General features: G+C 46.9%; 1 protein-coding gene across 15 annotated transcripts in view; it reads right to left on the bottom strand.

Annotated features, from left to right (window-relative positions):
• The window catches only part of PIP4P2 (phosphatidylinositol-4,5-bisphosphate 4-phosphatase 2), a 569842-nt gene that overhangs the window by 191258 nt on the left and 358281 nt on the right, over positions 1-20303 (bottom strand). For 6 of the 15 annotated variants that reach the window (XR_003854872.1, XM_029591637.1, XM_029591635.1 and 3 more), the window contains one exon: positions 3852-3936. The exons of the other annotated variants lie outside the window; for them this stretch is intronic. Coding sequence is in view for 5 of the 6 variants with exons in the window: in XM_029591637.1 (XP_029447497.1) it covers positions 3852-3936 (85 nt within the window). In the remaining variant the exon portion in view is untranslated. The remainder of the gene's footprint in view (positions 1-3851; positions 3937-20303) is intronic. 15 annotated transcript variants of the gene reach the window in all.

The following is a 20303-nucleotide window of genomic DNA, read 5'->3' on the forward strand; positions in this document are numbered from 1 at the left end:
TGAGATAATCAAATTTGCAGATGATACAAAATTGTTCAGAGTAGTTAAATCACAAGCAGATTGTGATAAATTGCAGGAAGACCTTGGGAGACTGGAAAATTGGGCATCCAAATGGCAGATGAAATTTAATGTGGATAAGTGCAAGGTGATGCATATAGGGAAAATAACCCATGCTATAATTACACAATATTGGGTTCCATATTAGGTGCTACAACCCAAGAAAGAGATCTAGGTGTCATCGTGGATAACACATTGAAATCGTCGGTTCAGTGTGCTGCGGCAGTCAAAAAAGCAAACAGAATGTTGGGAATTATTAGAAAGGGAATGGTGAATAAAACGGAAAATGTCATAATGCCTCTGTATCGCTCCATGGTGAGACCGCACCTTGAATACTGTGTACAATTCTGGTCGCCGCATCTCAAAAAAGATATAATTGCGATGGAGAAGGTACAGAGAAGGGTGACCAAAATGATAAGGGGAATGGAACAGCTCCCCTATGAGGAAAGAGTAAAGAGGTTAGGACTTTTCAGCTTGGAGAAGAGACGGCTGAGGGGGGATATGATAGAGGTGTTTAAAATCATGAGAGTCTAGAATGGGTAGATGTGAATCGGTTATTTAGGGGGCACTCCATGAAGTTAGCATGTAGCACATTTAAAACTAATCGGAGAAAGTTCTTCTTCACTCAATGCTCAATTAAACTCTGGAATTTGTTGCCAGAGGATGTGGTTAGTGCAGTTAGTATAGCTGTGTTTAAAAAAGGATTGGATAAGTTTTTGGAGGAGAAGTCCATTACCTGCTATTAATTAAGTTGACTTAGAAAATAGCCACTGCTATTACTAGCAATGGTAACATGAAATAGACTTAGTTTTTGGGTACTTGCCTTATGGCCTGGATTGGCCACTGTTGGAAACAGGATGCTGGGCTTGATGGACCCTTGGTCTGACCCAGAATGGCATGTTCTTATGTACCCTCCCTCCACATAAACCATGCAGACATCATAAGGATCTGTGATCAACACTGTATGGCTGTACTGGAGGGGGCGGCACTTTCTGAAACTATTGACCTTCAGTTCCTTTTCTAACAATGGGTGAAAAATAGCCACAGCAAAATTAAATTAATCAATGGTGGTAAAAATCAAAAAGGCATACTAAGCTTTTTGGGCCACTAGGCCTCAAGCAGAGCTGATGCAAAAAAAAAAAAGCAAATTTAACAACACACCACAAAGATCAAATTAAGTATTAACAGGAAGAGAGACAAGAGAGGAACCTGTAAATGAAAAAGGCAATTTATGACAAAAAAACCCCACAACCAGAATAAAATCTTGTTTTCCTCCATTGAGTAGATAAGATGTCAGTTTTCTCCATAAAAAAACCCCCCAAATAAACGGAAAAGAGCCATGTGTGCATTTTTATTTTTTTTATTTAGATCTATATTCTGGTATTTCCTTGTCACAGAAGGCTCACAAGTTTTGTTCCTGAGGCAAAGGAGGATGAAGTGACTTGCCCGAAATCACAAAAAGCAGCAGTTGAATTTGAACTGTGGTTTCTTTCATTGGAACCTGCTGCTCTAACCACTAGGCTACTTCTCCTTGAATAAAGTTCCAAGCTCACCTTCATTGACTGATGCCACCCTTGTGTGAGAACTCCAGTATTCTGCTTAGCCTCAGAGAACTCTGCATTACACTTCTATTCCACAATATTCAATTAGAATTTACTGTCAAACAAAAAAATGTTGGTTAACTAAATCTTCACTGGTCTGGGGGACATGTGATGAAGCAGAAAACTGATGTTCACAGTCGAGTCCCAATTGAATTTTAATCAAGTCTAACAATATTTGCTGTGACTCTGTGGTCTTTATCTGCTGTTGTGAACCTGCCCGCGAGGAGCGCAGGCAGGTCCCCTATCTTTGCAGCCAGTCGGGCCGCTGATGCCTTTCTTTCTGCTCAGCTGTTCGAGGCACTGCCACCGCCGCCGTCCTCTATGGCACGGAGGCCACATTCTGCTCCTGCCTGCGCGGCAGGAGCCTTCTCTCGCGGCCGTTGCCACTACTTGACGCGGCACGGAAGCCACGCTCCTCTTCTAACCTGCGTGGCAGGTCTGAGTGTCGGGAGCCTCTCTCCAACGCGGCTGGATCGCCGCTGCCGCTCCCAAGGTCCTAGGACGGTGGGAAGCCGTTCTTGCTGTGCCAGGGTCTTCAGCCGGCAGGGAAGCCGTCCCTGCCGGTGCCTGCTGATGTCTTCTCTCTTCTCACTTCTGCAGCCTGCCTTGCTTCTTTGGGCCTTCTTTGGGCTGGGAAGACGCCACCAATGATCCTGCTCTTCTCTTCCAGATCTCCTAAGGCGCGGGCGCATGCCTCTCTTCTCCTTTTCAAGGACCACAGGTGTGGCCCCCTGCTAGCTCCTCCCTGGGCGTTGTCCTCTTCAGCCCTACAAAAGGGCCCAGCGTTCATTCCAGCTTTGCTTTCGCAAGGAGTTAGATGCTCCTGGGACCTTCCTGTCCTTCGCTCCAGGAGTCTCGCTGATCCATCGCTTCTTCAAGGTCCTGTGTTTCCTGTTCTTCGTTGGAGCTCCTCGTTTTGTCCTGATGTCCCTGTTCCAGTCCAGATGTCCGCCTGCTGTTCCTGATGTCCACGGTCAGTCTTGCTGTCTGTCTTCCAGTTCCTGATGTCCGTGATCCAGTCCTGACGTCCATCCTCCGTTCCTGATGTCTGTGATCCAGTTCTGATGTCCATCTCCTGATACTGATGTCCGTGATCCAGTCCAGTTGTCCTGAACCTCTGGTTCCTCGTCGCCACCTTTCCTGGCGTGCCATGTCATGGTCCGCAACCAGCCCCATGGGCGGGTTGAGTAGGGCACCTCATGGCACATTGCCTCCCTCACTTCTGCAGCACAAGCCTCTGGGAGACTTCCACTTGAGTCCTTGTCCCTGGTCTACGGAGTTCCTTGTGCTTGCTCCGTCCATGCCAAAGACTCTGCCAGAACCTGTGCCGTTCCAGCGTGGTCCGTGACCAGCCACTGGCAGCTATGTAGGGCACGCCCCGGTGCAGGCCTCTACAGCTTCTGAGACATGTTCCTTTCACTACTCCACATTTCATCTAAAGGCTACTTCGAGTCCAGTGTGGTCCGCGACCAGTCCCGCGGGTGGGCTGTGAAGGGCGCGCTGCGTCACAGTCTCAACCCAGTACCTTGCTTGAGTCTTCTGAATACCTTGAACCTTGCTTGAGTCTTCTGATTACCTTGAAACTTCATCCAAGTACCTTGCTCCTGAGTCTTCGTCTATGCATCCAAGTACCTTGCTCCTGAGTCTTCTTCTGAACCTCCATGTTCCGGTCTTCGCTGCCCTGGCCTCCATCCGGCCTGCCATTTTCTGCCATTACCCAGTGGCAGGTCCGAAAGGGCTTGGAACGGTTGGTGGACTGTTCATAAGACCACCATTGCATTGTTGGTCTTCCCGAAGCGTGCAGGTCCGGTGGAGGGTCAGTACCTTCGGTCATCATCTGTCTTCAGTCCAGCCTTGCTCCTGTCCAGCCCATGCTCGGGCATGTCTCACCTGCCTTGGCACTTCTTCGGAATTCCTCTGGGGTCGAGCCGTGGTCCAAGAACACACAAACCCCTGGAAAGTGGAACCACTCTCCTAGCACTTCCCTAACATCTGCCATCATATGCTATGTTTCAATGTCAACAAAGTTGACTTTAAAAAAGCCAACAAAAGCAGCTTAATCTCGTCAGCCAGTTTGTTTTTTTTTCCTATCTGCATGTACAGAATGACTGAACCTGTTCTCTGAACATATTCCTAGTATTTCATATTTCATACTTCTCATCTACAATATGGTATCAAAGTATAGCTATTTACCTTTGTTGTCGTGGGACTGCAGCTCTGCTGGTTGGCTAGAAATTTCGGTTTCTGCTAAAACCTGTAATTTCTTATCTGTAGGCCACTAAACAGAGAAACAAGAGAAAAATGTATTTGAAGTTTTGCAAGCAATGTTTTGGAAAGAAAATTCTTATTGCATATTCAGAGATGATTCCTCTGGTACAAATTGCAAATTGGAAAAAAGAATCTATAGGACAGCTGGATAATATGGGCAACATCATAAAGCACCGAGTACCAAACCTTTGAGATAAAAAGCTTGGAAAGCCTTTCTGCTAATCCGTGGTCTGTACCACATAACCATGTATCACGAGGCTCCATCTGTCATTTCAGAACTTAAAAGGAAAAACATTTTTTACTCTAAAGAGAGATGGAAGGATGTGTCTGATTATCCTGCTGTCCACAGAGAACACCAGAAACAGATAAGTAACTTTGTTTTCTCCATAGTCAAACAGGATTAATTGGTCCTACATGTGGTACTCATAAACTAAGGGTTGATTGCAATCCTATATTCACACCCTCCTTGAGACAACCTGCACAAATAGGGCTTTGGTGAGCTAAATTTGAACAAAAAATAATAAAATATTAAACAATTTCTTAGTACTGACTTACCATCTTGTCTATTCAACATATACCTACTACCACTCTGTCACCTACTAGTTGGTCTAAACATCTCACACTACATTTACGCTGACGACATCCAAATAATCTTACCCATTGATGAGACAATTGAAAAGACTCTGAACATAGCCAATATGTATCTGGCTATCATTAAACAATTACTAAACCAGATGGAATTAGTGATCAACATAGAAAAAACTGAATTCCTACTATTGGAACGTAAAAACATTGAAATCATCCAAAACCCTATCATACTTAAAAACAACCAAACAATTAAACTTTCAGAGAAAGTGAGAAACCTCGGAGTGATAATTGACACAGAACTTAACTTAAAACAACACATATCATTAAAAGTAAGGGAAGGTTATGCTAAACTCATGACCCTCAGAAGACTAAAACCGCTACTTACAGCGAGTAATTTCCGTTCAGTGTTACAAGCTCTTATTTTTGCTAGCACTGATTACTGTAATACCCTCCTAATTGGGTTACCATACACAACAATCAGACCACTCCAAATAATGCAGAACATGGCCGCCAGAATTCTGACTGGTAAAAGTAAAAGAGACCACATCACTGAAACTCTGATGGAATTACACTGGCAAATTACACATCGAGCAAAGAATACAGTATAAAACCCTGTGTACAATACATAAGCTAATACATAATGAAAATGCTGATTGGCTGAATACAGCCCTCCACGTACACGTCCCTAACAGAAACCTGAGATCAGCTAATAAAGCTTTACTGTCCATCCCCTCAATCAAAACAGCCAAACTAACCCAGGTAAGGGATAGAGCACTCTCCTTAGCAGGTCCTATACTATGGAACTCCATGCCCGTCGAGATCTGCTTGCAAAGAGACATCAAAACCTTCAGAAAACACTTAAAAACATGGTTATTCAAACAGGCGTACAACAAAGAGAAAGGAGAGTAGAACACAGAGAATAAGAAAAGCGATCGCAGAACACTCAAGCATGCTACCGCAATCTACACGGGTATATATATTCTATTTTATTTTAAACATGTTTGCTCTTGATTTTAGAATTTTAAAATCTGTTATAATACAGAATGGACATGATATATTATGATATAACACTTCCAATTATGAGTAATTAAAAACGAGCTATGTTACCGTAAAGTCTTGGCACCTAATTAATGATAGATTTATTATAGTTTCCAATATTATTATTTGTGCCTTATTGTAAACCGTTATGATGGTACCTAACTTAATGACAGTATAGAAAAGTTTTAAAATAAATAAATAAATAAATCTATTAATCGATAGGGAATTGCCACTGCTTTTTGCCGGCACGAGTAGCATGGGATCTATTTTACGTTTGGGTACTTGCCAGGAACTTGTGACTTGGATTGGCCACTGTTGAAAACAGGGCACTGGGCTTTATGTACCCTTGATCTGAACCAGTATGGCATATCTTATGTTCTTGTGTTTTTATCTAAGTGGTGATTGGCAAAAGTAGGGAGAGTATTCTGTGCAGTTGCTTTACAGATTTCTTTCATAGAGATAGAGCCAAAATGAGCTACAGGCTTCTCCGAACCTGGCCCTGCCTAAATTTAGGAAGTCAGTGAAATTAAATTTTCACTTAGGAAGATGTAGGCAGATCTAGGTACAAACTTAGGGCTTCATTTACTGTTACGATTCCTCCTGTAGCTGCACCACAGGAGGCATCTCACCTTTTCTGGAGGCCACTCCGAAGCCAGGGCCTCGCCTGAGCAATTGCCCGGATCCTGCTCCATGGCCTGGGAGGCCTTCGGTGTTGTTCGGGGCCTACTCGAAGCCTGCTCCACTGCAGCCTGGATGCTCTGGTGTGGACCACGCCCTTCTCCTAAGGGGCGGGCCCGCGGCTCCTCTCCATTCTTATAGAGCCAGCGAGGGGCGGACCATCTGGACTCCTCCCAGGGAGTTGCCTGCTTCTGGGCTATAAAAGCCTTGCTCCAGCACTCATGCTTCGCCTTGCATTGGAGTTACACGTCTCTGGATGTCTCCTCTTTCAGTGCTCTGTCAGGCCTTCGTTATTTGTTTCAGCTAGGTGTCTTGCACATCCTGATGTTCCTTGATGTTTGTTCCTGACCCTGATGTTTTAACCTGGCTTCAGACTGCCGGTGTGCAGTACATTACCCTGGACTGCTTTGTGCAGGATAATTCCTTTCCTGCGCTGGTTCTGCTCCCGCGGATGTGGGACAGGGTGGTCCGTGACCAGACCAGTCGTACTGGCTGTGTAGGGCGCCCTGAGGGACAGTGCTAACGTCTGAACCTCCCTGCTTGCTTTAGAGTCTACGTCTACAGTATCTTGCTTTAGAGTCTATGCCTACAGTCTGTGGTTCCCGAGTCTTCGTCGTCTGTTTCAGAACCTTTGTCTGCCCATGCCCTGAGTCCAGCCTGCTGCCTCTTGCCACCCCAGCGGCAGGTCCGAAAGGGCCGGGAACGGTCGGAGGACTGTTCATCACCAACACTCCACATGTTGGTTCCAAAGGCATGCAGGTCCGGCTGGGGGTCAGGCCCACGCTACACATACCCTTGGTGCGGGATCGTGCCAGGGGCCCAAGGGCACACTTTCTCTAGTGGGGACTGCTCTCCGAGCGCTCCTCGGTAACATTTACTAAGCATTTTCCCCACAGACACAGAATGGGAGAAAAGTTTTAATAGTTGAAATTTGGGGGTTTTTTGTTGTTGTTTCCTCTTTTGTTTTAATTATGTATATTTTTATTGTTCACCATTTTGGACTTCAGTATTGGTAAATAAATACTAAATAAATAAATAGTAAATCAGGCCCTTAGATTGTAAATTCTCTAAGGACTGAAAAATACCTACAGTATGTGAATGTAATCTGTGCTGAAGTGCCTGAAAAGTGGAGTATAATTCAATCAAATAGGCATCTAACTCCTTACTTTAGGAGCTTGGATCTTTTGAAAATTGGTCTCTTTCTGCTTTACATGGCCAAGTAAAGATAAGCCAGCCTTGTCATAGCAAAAGAAGACAGTCAAATGCAATTTGCAATTATACTTTAATGACAACTAATCCTGGTGTTTTATGAACAAAAAAGAAATAGTTGAGTGGATCATCTTATATCTTTAGTTTTGTCAGTCCAAAACATGAAGTGTTTTACTTTTAGGACTGCAAAACACCACCTAGCTTGGCACTGATTAATTCTACTTATCCATGGAGAAAATAAAGTTACTTATCTTTATCTGGTGTTCTCTGTGAACAGCAGGATGAGTCAGAATCTAATCAATTTCTTTGATTGGATGACCACAGAGTTGATCGGAGGAGAGTGCTAGATGTAGTATACTTAAGATTATCAGTAAGGCCTTTGAAACAGCTCCACATAAGCAACTTATAAATAGAGCGTCCACTGTATGGGCCCTAAACTGACTGACTGGGTTAGAAAGTAGCTGAGTGGGAGGCAACAAAATATAGTGGCAAATGGAATTTGTTGGGAATCCCGTCCGCGGTCGGGTCCCCCCTTACCACCAAGCTCGCTTCCTGCTCTGCGAGCTGCCCCGGCCCTGCTCGGGCCGCGTCAGGGCCTTCTCGTGGCGTTCTCCCCACAAGGGAGACGCTATCGGCATCTTCGGGTGGCTCCGCCCACTAGGCGCGAGCACGCCCAACTGCCCGGGATTTAAAGGGGCCGTGGCGGGAAACCTCGGCCCGGCCCCAAATTCCACATCATTGCTGTAGGACTATAAATAGGCTGCTTCAGACCCCATTGCCTTGCCTTGGCAACAGGTCGCCTCCTGGGAGAATCTAGTTGCTTGTTCCTGACTCTGTTCCAGTATCCTGTCTGTTCTTGAGTCAACGGCTGCAGCAGCAGCAACACTAATTAGATGTCTTGGCAGCTATCGTCAAGAGACTGGCTAACCACCTGGATTTGACGCCTCCGGTGGCAGCCCCGCCTTCGGCTCCTGCCCCAGCCGCCGGACTGGTCTCATCTCTGCATCTACCAGGGCCATCCCGCTATGCTGGAAATCCTAAGCAGTGTCGGGGGTTCCTCAACCACTGTTTTGTGCGGTTCACCCTCCAACCAACACAGTTCCCATCCGATCAGGTTAAAACAACCTACATACTGTCTCTATTGGATGGCAAAGCCCTGGCATGGGCTTCCCTGCTGTGGGAACGAGATGATTCGCTACTTGTAAATCTACAACAATTTGTACACACCTTTAAGCAGGTATTTGATGAGCTGGCTCGGCAGTCCACCGCAGCTGCTGAACTCCTCCATCTGCACCGAGGCTCCCGGCCGCTGGTCAACTACGCTGTCGAATTCTGCACCTTGGCGTCAGAGTTGGGTTGGCGGGAGGACATCTTACGCAGTATCTACCTGGAGGGACTATCTTCTCACATTAAGGATGAACTCGCAGCTAGGGATCTCCCAGATGATCTCGAGGGCCTGATCGATCTCTCAGGGAAGATTGATTGCAGGCTTCAGCAACAGGCCCAGGTGATTAAGCCCACCCGGAGACCAGTTGCATTAGCTCCGTCCTTCTCCAGACCAATGGCTCCGCCTCCTGAACACCAGCCTAGTCGAGGTGAGGAACCCATGCAACTCTGTTGCAGCCCTCTTACTCCGGAGGAGAGGAAGCACTGCCGTTCCTTAGGCTTGTGCCTTTACTGCGGTGGGAAGGGCCACATGTTGGCACAATGCCGGGAGCGACCGGAAAACTCCCAAGCCTAGGCGTTACTGGGGAGCTAATCCTAGGCTGTGTGAACCCCACTCCCCAATTTACTGTTCCTGTTTCTTTGGAGTACCCCGGTGGGTCCTTTTCTACATTGGCCTTTATCGACTCTGGGGCTAGAGGCAACTTCATCCTAGCTGATCTGGTCCAACAGCTGCAACTTCCCATGGTTGTTCATACATCGCCACGACGAGTATCCACCATTCAGGGCACCCCTTTGCCTGGCTGCATCTCGTCCACACCAGCTCCAGTGATCCTCCGCACCAGGATTCTACGTGTGTAAGAGATCTCCTTCTACATCCTGAACAAATCTATCCATCCCATAGTCCTGGGTCTACCCTGGCTTCAGAAGCACTCTTCCTCATGGATTGGGATTCCTTGCAAATCACGGCCTGGAGTCCAACCTGCTTTATGGCCTGCTTGCCTACTCTGTCTCAGCCTAGCATTCCTTCGTCAGCCACCACTCTGTTGCTGCCGCCGCAGATGTCTTCTCCAAGGAAAAGGTTGAGCTCTTGCCAGAACATTGGGCCTTCGATTGTGCCATTGATTTACTGCCTGGTGCTATACCCCCTCGGGGGCGAGGGGTATAGCACCAGTACATCCAAGAAAATCTGGATAAGGGATTTATCCGGCCTTCTACTTCTCCAGCAGGGGCCGGATACTTTTTTGTCGCCAAAAAAGACGGTTCTCACAGGCCCTGCATAGATTATTGGGGGCTCAACGATATTACACGCCGGGATCGATATCCTCTCCCACTCATCCCAGAGCTCTTGGACCGTCTTCAAGGAGCTAGAATCTTTACTAAGTTGGACCTCCGAGGCGCATATAATCTAATTCGAATTAAACCAGGTAATGAGTGGAAAACCGCTTTTAACAGTCGTGATGGGCATTACGAGTATTTAGTCATGCCCTTTCGACTATGTAATGCACCAGCTGTTTTTCAAAACCTAATGAATGAGGTCTTCCAAGACATGCTTCACTCTTCAGTGATTGTATACCTCGACGATATACTCATATACTCTAAAGACCTCACCATTCATCGACAGCAGGTACAAGTGCTGCAGCAACTCAGCGAAAACCACCTGTTCGCTAAACTGGAAAAGTGTATATTTGAACAACAGTCCTTGCCATTCTTAGGTTACATTATCTCAGTCTCGGGATTTCATATGGATCCAGAAAAAGTTTCCACCATTAAAGACTGGCCTCGGCCGGTAGGAGTAAAAGCCCTTCAACGCTTTCTTGAATTTGCTAACTTCTACTGGCATTTCATTCCGCACTACTCACAGAAGGTACTGCCCTAACCAGGAAGGGAGCCAACGCCAGAGAGTGGCCCATGGAAGCACTCCTGGCTTTCGAAGAGCTAAAACAAGCTTTCCTGCTCAACTCTTGTCTACACCACCCGGATCCCACACGACTCTTCGTGGTAGAGGTAGACACCTCAGACATCACTTTGGGGGCCGTCCTCTGCCAACTCTCTGACAAGGGATCGCTACTTCCTTGCTCTTACTTTTCTCAAAAATTTACCTCCGCTGAAAAAAATTACGGTATAGGAGATAAAGAGCTCCTAGCCATTAAGGTGGAGTTTGAAGAATGGTGCCAGTGGCTGGAGGGGGCCCAGCATCCAGTGGTGGTGTACACCGATCATAAAAATCTAGAATATTTGTGTCAAGCATAATGACTAAACCCGCAACAAACTCGCTGGCCCTTGTTTTTCAGCCGCTTTAATTTCTCCCTACGCTACAGACCAGCATCCAAGAACATCCGAGCGGATGCTCTCTCCCGCACCATGGAACCCGAAGACTTTCCCACCTTGCCACAATACATTCTCGACCCGGCTAAAGTCCTCCTTGCAGCCACTGATGTGGCTCCCGCGGGTAAGATGGTAGTACCTCTCCGCCTACGCAAGAAGGTCCTCTCCTGGGCCCACGATTCTCTTACAGCAGGACACCCAGGCTGGGTTCGGACCCAAGAGCTCTTGTCTCGTTACTACTGGTGGCCACACATGAATCAAGATGTCCGAGTATACGTAGACTCCTGCCCAACTTGCGCCAGCCAAAAGCCCCTACCCTGGACGTCCATGGGGGTTGAAACAGTCACTCCCCAATCCCATAGAACTGTGGACTCACATCGCCATGGACTTCATAGTTGATCTATCATCATCTGAAGGGAAACAGGTCATCTGGGTCACAGTAGACAGATTCTCCAAGATGGCTCATTTCGTAGCTCTCTCGAAACTCACTACTGCGCCTGAACTCGCACAACTCTTCAACAAGCATATCTTTTGCTTACACGGATTACCACAACACATCTCCTCCGATCGTGGATCACAATTCACTACAAAATTCTGGAAGGCAATGTGCAGAAAATTTGGGATCCAGCTAGACTTCACGACAGCCTTCCACCTACAAGGAAACAGGCAGGCTGAACGAACCAATCGTCCCCTGAAGAGCTTCCTCTGCTCCTTCATAGGAGATAAACAGGACAATTGGGTGGCCTTGCTACCTTGGGCGGAGTTCTCCTACAATCACCATGTCCACTCCGCAACAGGATCCTCGCCTTTCCAACTTCAGGAAACAGCCTAAACCACCCTTACCGCTCCCGGTAACGATGTCTTCACCGGCCGCTCAACTCATGGCCCAACAGCTCCAATCTCTATGGGATTCCACTCAGGACAACTTGCGGCGTGCGGCTAACTCCACCAAGAGAGATGCGGATAGACATCGTCGCAAAGCTCCCATCTTTCACCCAGGAGACCGGTTCTGGTTGAGAACTCGTCATATTCGTCTCCGAGTGCCTTCTATGCGACTAGCACCCAGATACACTGGGCCCTCTGTGGTCTCGGAACGAGTGGGTGCAGTATCCTATCACCAACGCTTACCTTCGAGTCCATGAATACACGTGTTCCATGTCTCGCTACTGAAGCCATTGGTACACTCAACATTCCACCGAAAACCACCAAAGCCTGTGAATGCAGTCGCGGATACCGACCTTGTCTACCAAGTACGAGAGGTTCTGATGTCCGCTTCTATCACCGATGGTGGGAGTACTTGCGCTCATGGGAAGGCTTCGGCCCGGAGGAGAACACATGGGAGCCTGCCTCCAACATTCTTGACAAATCTCTCCTTCTCCAGTTCCATCGAAATAACCCCAGCAAACCAAGACCCCCAGGGAGGGGGCATAAGAGGGAGGGTACTGTTGGGTATCCCAGCCGCGGCCGTCCGCAGTTGGGTTCCCCCTTACCACCAAGCTCGCTTCCTGCTCTGTGGGCTGCCCCGCCCGGCCCTGCTCGGACTGCGTCGGGGCCTTCTCACGGCGTTCTCCCCACAAGGGAGATGTCATCGGCATCTTCGAGCGGCTCCACCCACTAGGCGTGCGCGCGCCCGACTGCCCGGGATTTAAAGGGGGCCACGGCGGGAAATCTCGGACCGGCCCCAAATTCCTTGTCAGCGCTGGAGGACTATAAATAGGCTGCCTCAGACCCCATTGCCTTGCCTTGGCAATAGGTCGCCTTCTGGGAGAATCTAGTTGCTTGTTCCTGACTCTGTTCCAGTATCCTGCTTGTTCCTGACTCCGCTCCTGCCTCCCTGCTTGCTCCAGCTCCTCTCCTGCTCCTGAGTTCCAGTTCCCACCTGCTTGCTTCTTTGGTTTGGTACCTGGTTTTGTCTGTCTACTGCCCGTCCTGACCCTTGGCTTGCTCTTTGGTTCCGTCTGTCTTCTACCGGCCCTGATCTCTGGCTCGTCTCATCTGGCTCCTCTGCTGCCTGACGGTCCAGGGGTTCGAGGCATCGACTCCCCACGTCTGCAGCCTGCCTTGACTCGGACTGTTCACCGTACTCCTCTTCACCAAGAGACCTTCTCCTAAGTCCTGCCGGCCCTGGCACCCAAGGGCTCAACCTGCGGGGAACGAGGGCTGGTATAAGTGAAGGTTCTGTCTGGTCTCCTGGTCCTGATCCGCCTCTTGGCTACCAGTACCACTGTAGGCCTTCCTTCAGTGGTTCCACCTCACACTCTAGCCGGCCCAAGGGACCACGTTCAGAACAGAATTTTCTGAGGAGAGGAGTGTTACCAATAGTGTGCCTTAGGAATTAGTCCTTGGACTGGATCTTTTCAACATTTTTGTGAGTGACATAGCAGAAGGATTGTCGGGAAAAGTTTGTATTTTTGCCAATGATACCAAAATCTGTAACAGGGTAGACACCCAGGAAGGTTTGATTTATTTGATTTATATATTCTGCTTTTCAGTGCTTCAAAGCAGATTACATTCAGGTACTGTAAGCGTTTCTCTGTCCCCAGAGGGCTCACAATCTAAAGTTGTGGAAAATATGAGACAAAATCTAATGAAGCTTGAAGAATGGGTTTTGCAGCCCAAATGCAGAGTCAAGCATTAAGGATGCAAAATCCCAAGGGAGTGGTACAGTATACTGGATGAAATTCTTCTAAGCAGGAAAGAAGAGAAGGATCTAGAGGCAATTATATTGGATGATCTTAAAGTGGCCATATATTGGATGATCTTAAAGGTGGATAAGACGACAGTAAAATCCAGAAGGATGCTTAGCTGCATAGTGAGAAGAATGATCAGTATTAAAAAGGTGATGGGGGAGATCACATGAAGAAGTGAACTGCTCAGTCACTTGGAGTGGCTCCGGGTGCCACCCCAAACACACAGCGATTTTCTCTTAACTTTCGTTAAATATTACACCCAATTTGGCAAGGTAATGCTTCCTCAATTTGGCAGTATTCCTAAGCTTTTGTTATTGTCGGCTATTATGAGAAAGGCTTAAAAAGAAAGAAAAGGAGAACCTGACTTCTGGGATGACGTCACCGGGGTCGGCAGGGTAGCGCACTAGTTCCGGGCACTTTCCCCCCTATATCGTTCATCATCCGCGCTCCCCAGGTTCCCTGCCGATTGCAGGCAGCAGGGGATGGCTATAGCATTAAAATCGGAGTCACCCTCAGAATTATCAAAGTCAGGTGAGGATCCAAGATGGCGGCACGTTAAGAGTTGGAGCTGAGTGGCGTCCTGCTTTTTCCTCTGAAAAATTGCTAAACTTTAGAAATGCCACCTAAAAAGAAGGGGAAGGTCAGGGTCTATCCCTTGACACCCCCTCCGATATCAATTCTGCAGCAGGAGATCACACGGTTCCTTACCTCTTCAACCATCGATCCAGGAGTCGAGGATTCCTTGAAGCGGGGAACTGGAAGGGAGCTTTCCGTTCCGGAGGAGACTACCCTGAGTCCAGAGCAAAGAGCAGCTCCGACACAAGGAACAGGGCTGGTGTTTCAACCCGACGTGCTGGATGTGGGGATCTCTTCCGGGTTACAGGCAGAGACGCCAGCGCTGACCGCAGCCCTACAGGCAACATTAACAAGCTCGGTCGTCCCGGATGAAACGAGACCCAGCGTGGGAATTACAGAATTTGGACAGGGAGAAGGAACAGTTGGTGTAAGCCCAGTGAGTTTAAGCCTGCCAATACCGCAAGAACTTACCCCATCGTTTAAGCACCTGAAAATCCCAGACCGCCCTGAAATTGTGACTATGACTGCGCTATGGGACCTGATGATGGGAGTAGCGTTAGCCGTAAATCATCTAAGCGAGAAAGTGGAGATATTGGCTTCTCAAAGCTCCCAAAATTCAACCGAATTTCAAAAGAAACTTGTTCAAGTTTCTAGGAAAATTGTGACACTGGAGAAGGAACAAGAAAATTTAAAATTTAAAGCAGCAGTGGTTAAAGATAACCAATTTATTGCCAGGAGAGTGGAAACTTTAGAAAATGCTTCCAGATATTTAAACATAAGGATCTTAAATTTTCCTCGGGTATTGTGTGAAAACCCTTATATTTCCTTAAAAAGATTTATGATAGAGGTCCTGTGTTTTGATGAAGGAAATTTACCTGCAGCTAACAAATGTTATTTTTTGCCTAAAGCAATTTCAACATCAAATACAGTTAATATCCAGGAAAATTTAACTCAATTTTTAGAAGACTTCGCAATAGAAGTGCTAGATAGAGCTACTTTACTGGTATCATTTATATCGATTATGGATGTTCAGTCATTATGAAAAATTATTTCAACAAGTTTCCAACTGTTTTCCTTAATGAAAATGTTAAAACTTTTCCTAACTTGTCTCCGATCACCCAGGGTAGGCGCAGGGAGTTTTTAGCCCTATGCCAACAGGTTATTGCATTGGGTTACACCTTAAAAGTAAAATTTCCTTGCAAGTGTTTCTTAAAGAAAGGAGCTGAAGTCAATATATTCTTCACTCCCGAGCAATTGAAAAGTTTTCTTTTATTGAAAACCCCTATTACATCATCGCCCACACTATGTATGTGCTTGCCTTTACTTGGTTGAAAATTTTCATGTTACAGTCATTCTCAATAATTTTCGGATCCTAAACTTTAGCTAATGGCTATTTATATATTGATTTATAGTTTAAGAAGGATGGATGTATTTGAATTATGTTTCTTATTTGAATGCACATATAAGTGTTATATTTTCTTTTTTCTTTTTCTCATCCTGAGTTTCTGTATTTGCAAAATTGAAGGTTTTGTAAATTAAAAATTGATAAAGAATTAAAAAAAAAAATTGCCGGAGTTAGCCGCAAAAACAAGCACTCCGGGGCCCGATATTGTTGTCGATCTACTCCTACAGAGAGGAGGAGTTAGAAATCTGATGTAGATCTGATGCCGGATGGGCGGAGACATCAGATAGGAGTTAGCAATCTGTTAGGAAAGCTCTGAGTTAAAGCTGGGTCAGGGTTTGCTCCTCCCAAGGAGAGGAGCTAGCAATCCTGTTGAGCTTGCTCCCCCAGAGGGGAGGAGCTAGCAATCTGTTAGCGATTCTGCTAGGAGACAATCTGCTATAGGTTAGACTGTGAAGCAGCAATCTGTTGTAGGAGCTGCTAGGACTAGCAATCTGTTGGCAGACTGTTGAGGGTTAGACTGCAAGGTAGCAGTTTGTTGTACTCAGCTATTGAAGTGTGAGAGATGAGCACTCTAATGTAGAATGGTGAATCATTGGTCCGATGGCAGATGACAGTGCCCTCAGGAGGATATCATGAGAGGGACCACCAACTAGACTGGAGTATGGAGACAGACACAGATAGTTCTTTATTACAGGTAGTAGAACCACCAGAGGTGGCAGTAGTGAGCTGATGTGCCCAGCAGGACTGAAGTCCCTCAGATCCTGGAACTGCTATCTCTGGGTTTGCTGAGCTGTAGAGAGAGACTCATAGATAGTGAGTAGACACTGTATGCTGGATACATAACCAGAAGTAGATGATACACTCACATAGATTAATAAGAAGGCTCAGTAGCTGGAGAGAGTTAGGCCCTCGAGGAGCGAGTACCTGGTTCCAGGGACAGCTCTGAGAGAGCGATGTTAACTCAACAGTTATCTATCTCTGTAATGGTTTCTAGGCAATAGAGAATAGTTAGTATATTCAGGAACAGGAGCCTCTAGGCGAGTACTGGTTCCTATATGCAAACTGAAATAAGAACTCACAATATCTGTATATGAAATAGCTTCTGAAATAGAAGAGAATCTTCGGGGCCCTCGAGGAGCGAGTACCGGTTCCTATCTGCAATCTGTAATAATAACTCACAATCTCCATACCTGCGATAGCATCTTAGACAGAAGAGAATCTTCAGGGTTCTAGGAACATGGGCCCTCAAGGAGTGAGTACCGGTTCCTATATGCAACTGGAACAGAAACTCACAATGTTCACGTCTTCGATCGCTTCCAGGCAATAGGGAGTCTTCTGAACGTTCAGGGACATAGGCCCTCGAGGAGCGAGTACCGGATCCCGTCTTAGCAATCTGAAAACAAGAGGAGAGAGCGAGGTCCCTGAGGAGCGGGTAACCCCTAGTAAGTTCGAGGAGGCAGAGCAGCGGAGAATGAATCGGGTCGAGATGATCCCCGCAATCAATCCCTTGCTAACAACTCGTAAGCGTAAGCAAAGACCTTTTGTGTTGGAAGCGGATGATGTCACTAAGGGGGGACGCCCCCGAGGTTCGCGCCCTTGCTGGTACAAACTTCGGAGCGCGTGGGCCCCCTACGTCATCAGGACATGGCGGATCCGCAGTGTCAGGCCAGCCCGGGGACTCCGGGAAGAAACGGCGAGGAGAAGCCGCGGCAGCAAATGTCCATCAGACCCGAAGGGAGTCGCCTCAGAGGTAGAGAGGGTGGAGCGAGGGCAAGAGCAGGCATGAACGCAACAGATATGCGCCAGAGATCGGCACAAAATCGCAGCATTCACAGCACAACATGGCCAAGATGGAGGCTGCAGGAGATGGAGCAAACCACGTTGCCGAGGTCTCAGAGGCGGCCCTGATTAAAATCTCGGCGAGGGTTGCAGAGGCACTGGATGCCCGGCTCCTTAAAATCCAGACATCCATGGAGGGCATTAAGCATGCTGTTGAGGGGCAGGCTAAAAGGATTGATGAAGTAGAACAGCGAATGTCAGATCAGGAGGACAGGCTACAAACTGCGGAAAGACAAGTACAAACTCTCACCTCGCAAAATACCTCTCTGATGGAGTGCTTAGAAGATCAGGAAAATAGGAACCGCCGTAATATTATTAAAATAATAGGCTTGCCGGAATCAGTGTCAGAGCAGGAACTGTATGCATCTAATAAAACCTGGCTACCGAGGCAGCTGGGCCTAAATATCACTTCTGGTCACCTGTGCTGTGAACAGGCACATAGAATGGGTCCGCCCAGGGAAGCTACGAACAAGCCGTGGCCAGTGATGGCCAGAATCTTAAACTGGTCACACAAAACTCAACTGATGAAAGCTTTTAGGCAGCATTCTGGTGTGGAATATCGGGGCCATCGGATTTTACTGTTCCAGGATTTCTCTGCAGCAGTATCAGCACAACGTAAAGCGCTGTCACCAGCTTGCACTGAGCTCCATAAAAGGGGGATACCATTTGCTCTAATTTTTCCTGCGAAGTTGAGAGGTCAGCATAATGGCACAGTCCTCTTCTTCTACAAAATGAAGAAGCTAATTCTTTTATAGCCTCACTGAAACACGACATCGTCACCTGAATTGAACAGTTACTACTGATGCGAATAAATCTATGGCTCTACCTTTCCTAAAATATAGCCATTAAAGCCTGGTCATGGAGACGCAAGTGGGTTTATCCCTTGCCTCGTCCTAGATGTTGCTAATGTTAGCATTTATCGATTAAGGGGAGGCTAGGATGTTGGTTAAAATTACCATGTTATGTCCAGTTCAGTATCAGTTGAAGCTGTTTCACAATTTACCCACTGGAGGCGGAAGAGGGGGGAGAAATGGGGTGAGAGGGCAGAAGGAAGCCCGTCGACTGGATTGGGGAAGATGGGTACTTTGTGCCTCTTAAGGAGCAAAGAGTTCTGGATATGGATGAGTATAATGTGCTTGAGATATGAGAGAGTATGGATGCAGTATGTATGTCTATGTACGGAACAGCAAGGTGGGGGGGGGGGGGGGGGGGAGGGGGGAGACCAGCAATATGCCCAAAGGTTTTGGAGTTGTCAATACATGCATGCAATGTTTGTGATTTTGACACGTGGTGTGGGGCGGGACGCCCAGGCTGGGGGGTGTCCGGTCCTGACACTACATCGAAACATGTTTTTTGTGTTACAGTTCACAGTTCTGTCCCTCTAGCCGACTGAAATGGTCTCTGTTATGATAATGTCCCTGAATGTGGATGGCATTCACTCTCCGATTAAAAGGAAAAAGCTTTTATCCTTATTCCAACGGTCCATAGCCCAGGTGGTATTTATGCAGGAGACTCACTTGACAGATGTGGAGCATAGTAAACTAAAAAGAGAGTGGGTGGGAAGTTGCTATTATTCATCTTTCACTTCACGGCAGAGGGGAGTTGCGATTTTAGTTGGATAGAGTCTTGCAAGATGTGGAGGGTCGGTATGCTGTGGTGGGTGGGACGCTTTACCAACAGAGAATCGCTTTCTGCAATGCATATGCCCCAAACACATATTCTCACGCATATTTTGCTAACTTGGTGGGTATTTTAGCTAAACTGCCAGACTGTGCCTTAATAGTGGGAGGGGACTTCAATACTGTTATGGACAAACAATTTGATTGTAAGTCCCCAGGGCCAAGGGGAACCATGATCACCACCAGGGAGTAAATTATCTGTGTAATGAATTAAATTTACTGGATAATTGGCGACTGTTACACTCAGGGGAACAAGATTTTACTTTTTTCTCACATCCCCACCTTTCCCATTCGAGGCTTTATTACATACTAGTACCTGATACATTTTTCCCATGCGTCACAGACACTACTATAGGGACAATCTCAGTTTGAGACCATGCTCCCATATCTGTAACCTTACAAATAGGGAAGTCACAACCTCAGGCTTTTTTGTGGAGAATGCCTCCTGATTTGGGTTCAGAGGTGAAATTCCAGACTTACATTAAAAAGAGGGATGGGAGGAGTATATTCAACAGTACTCCTGAAATTGCCCCCAACATGCTCTAGCTAGCTGGGAAAGCAGTAATGAGGGGGAAAATCATAGTTTATGTGGCTACACGGAATAAACAATGAAATGCAGAAATTTTGCGTCTAACTACAGAGCTGAAAACCGCACAGGCCAAATTTGTAAGGGTCCACATCGCCGGGAATAAAAAAGAGGCTGATCATATACACCAAGCCCTTAAGAACATAAGAACATAAGAAATTGCCATGCTGGTGCACCACCGGCCTGATGCACAAGCCAGATGAGCAGTTACTTTGCCTCTGGTTTGTTATGGCTGGAGTATGTTTAGAGAATGAGCTTGAGTCTATTCAGTCACCGCCCCCGTTCACTGTTGTAAGTGACCCACAATTTACTGAAAGCAAATTTTTCTATATTTTGCTTTCAGTAAATTGTGGGTCACTTACAACAGTGAACGGGGGTGGTGACTGAATAGACGCAAGCTCATTCTCTAAACACTGGGTCAGACCAAGGGTCCATAAAGCCCAGCATCCTGTTTCCAACAGAGGCCAAACCAGGCCACAAGAACCTGGCAATTACCCATATACCAAGAAGATCCCTTGCTACTGATGCAATTATTAGCAGTGGCTATTCCATAAGGAAACTTGATTAATAGCAGTTAATGGGACTTCTCCTCCAAAC

Source organism: Rhinatrema bivittatum, chromosome 2 (genome assembly GCF_901001135.1).
Source record: "Rhinatrema bivittatum chromosome 2, aRhiBiv1.1, whole genome shotgun sequence".
In the NCBI taxonomy this organism is placed as follows: domain Eukaryota; kingdom Metazoa; phylum Chordata; class Amphibia; order Gymnophiona; family Rhinatrematidae; genus Rhinatrema; species Rhinatrema bivittatum.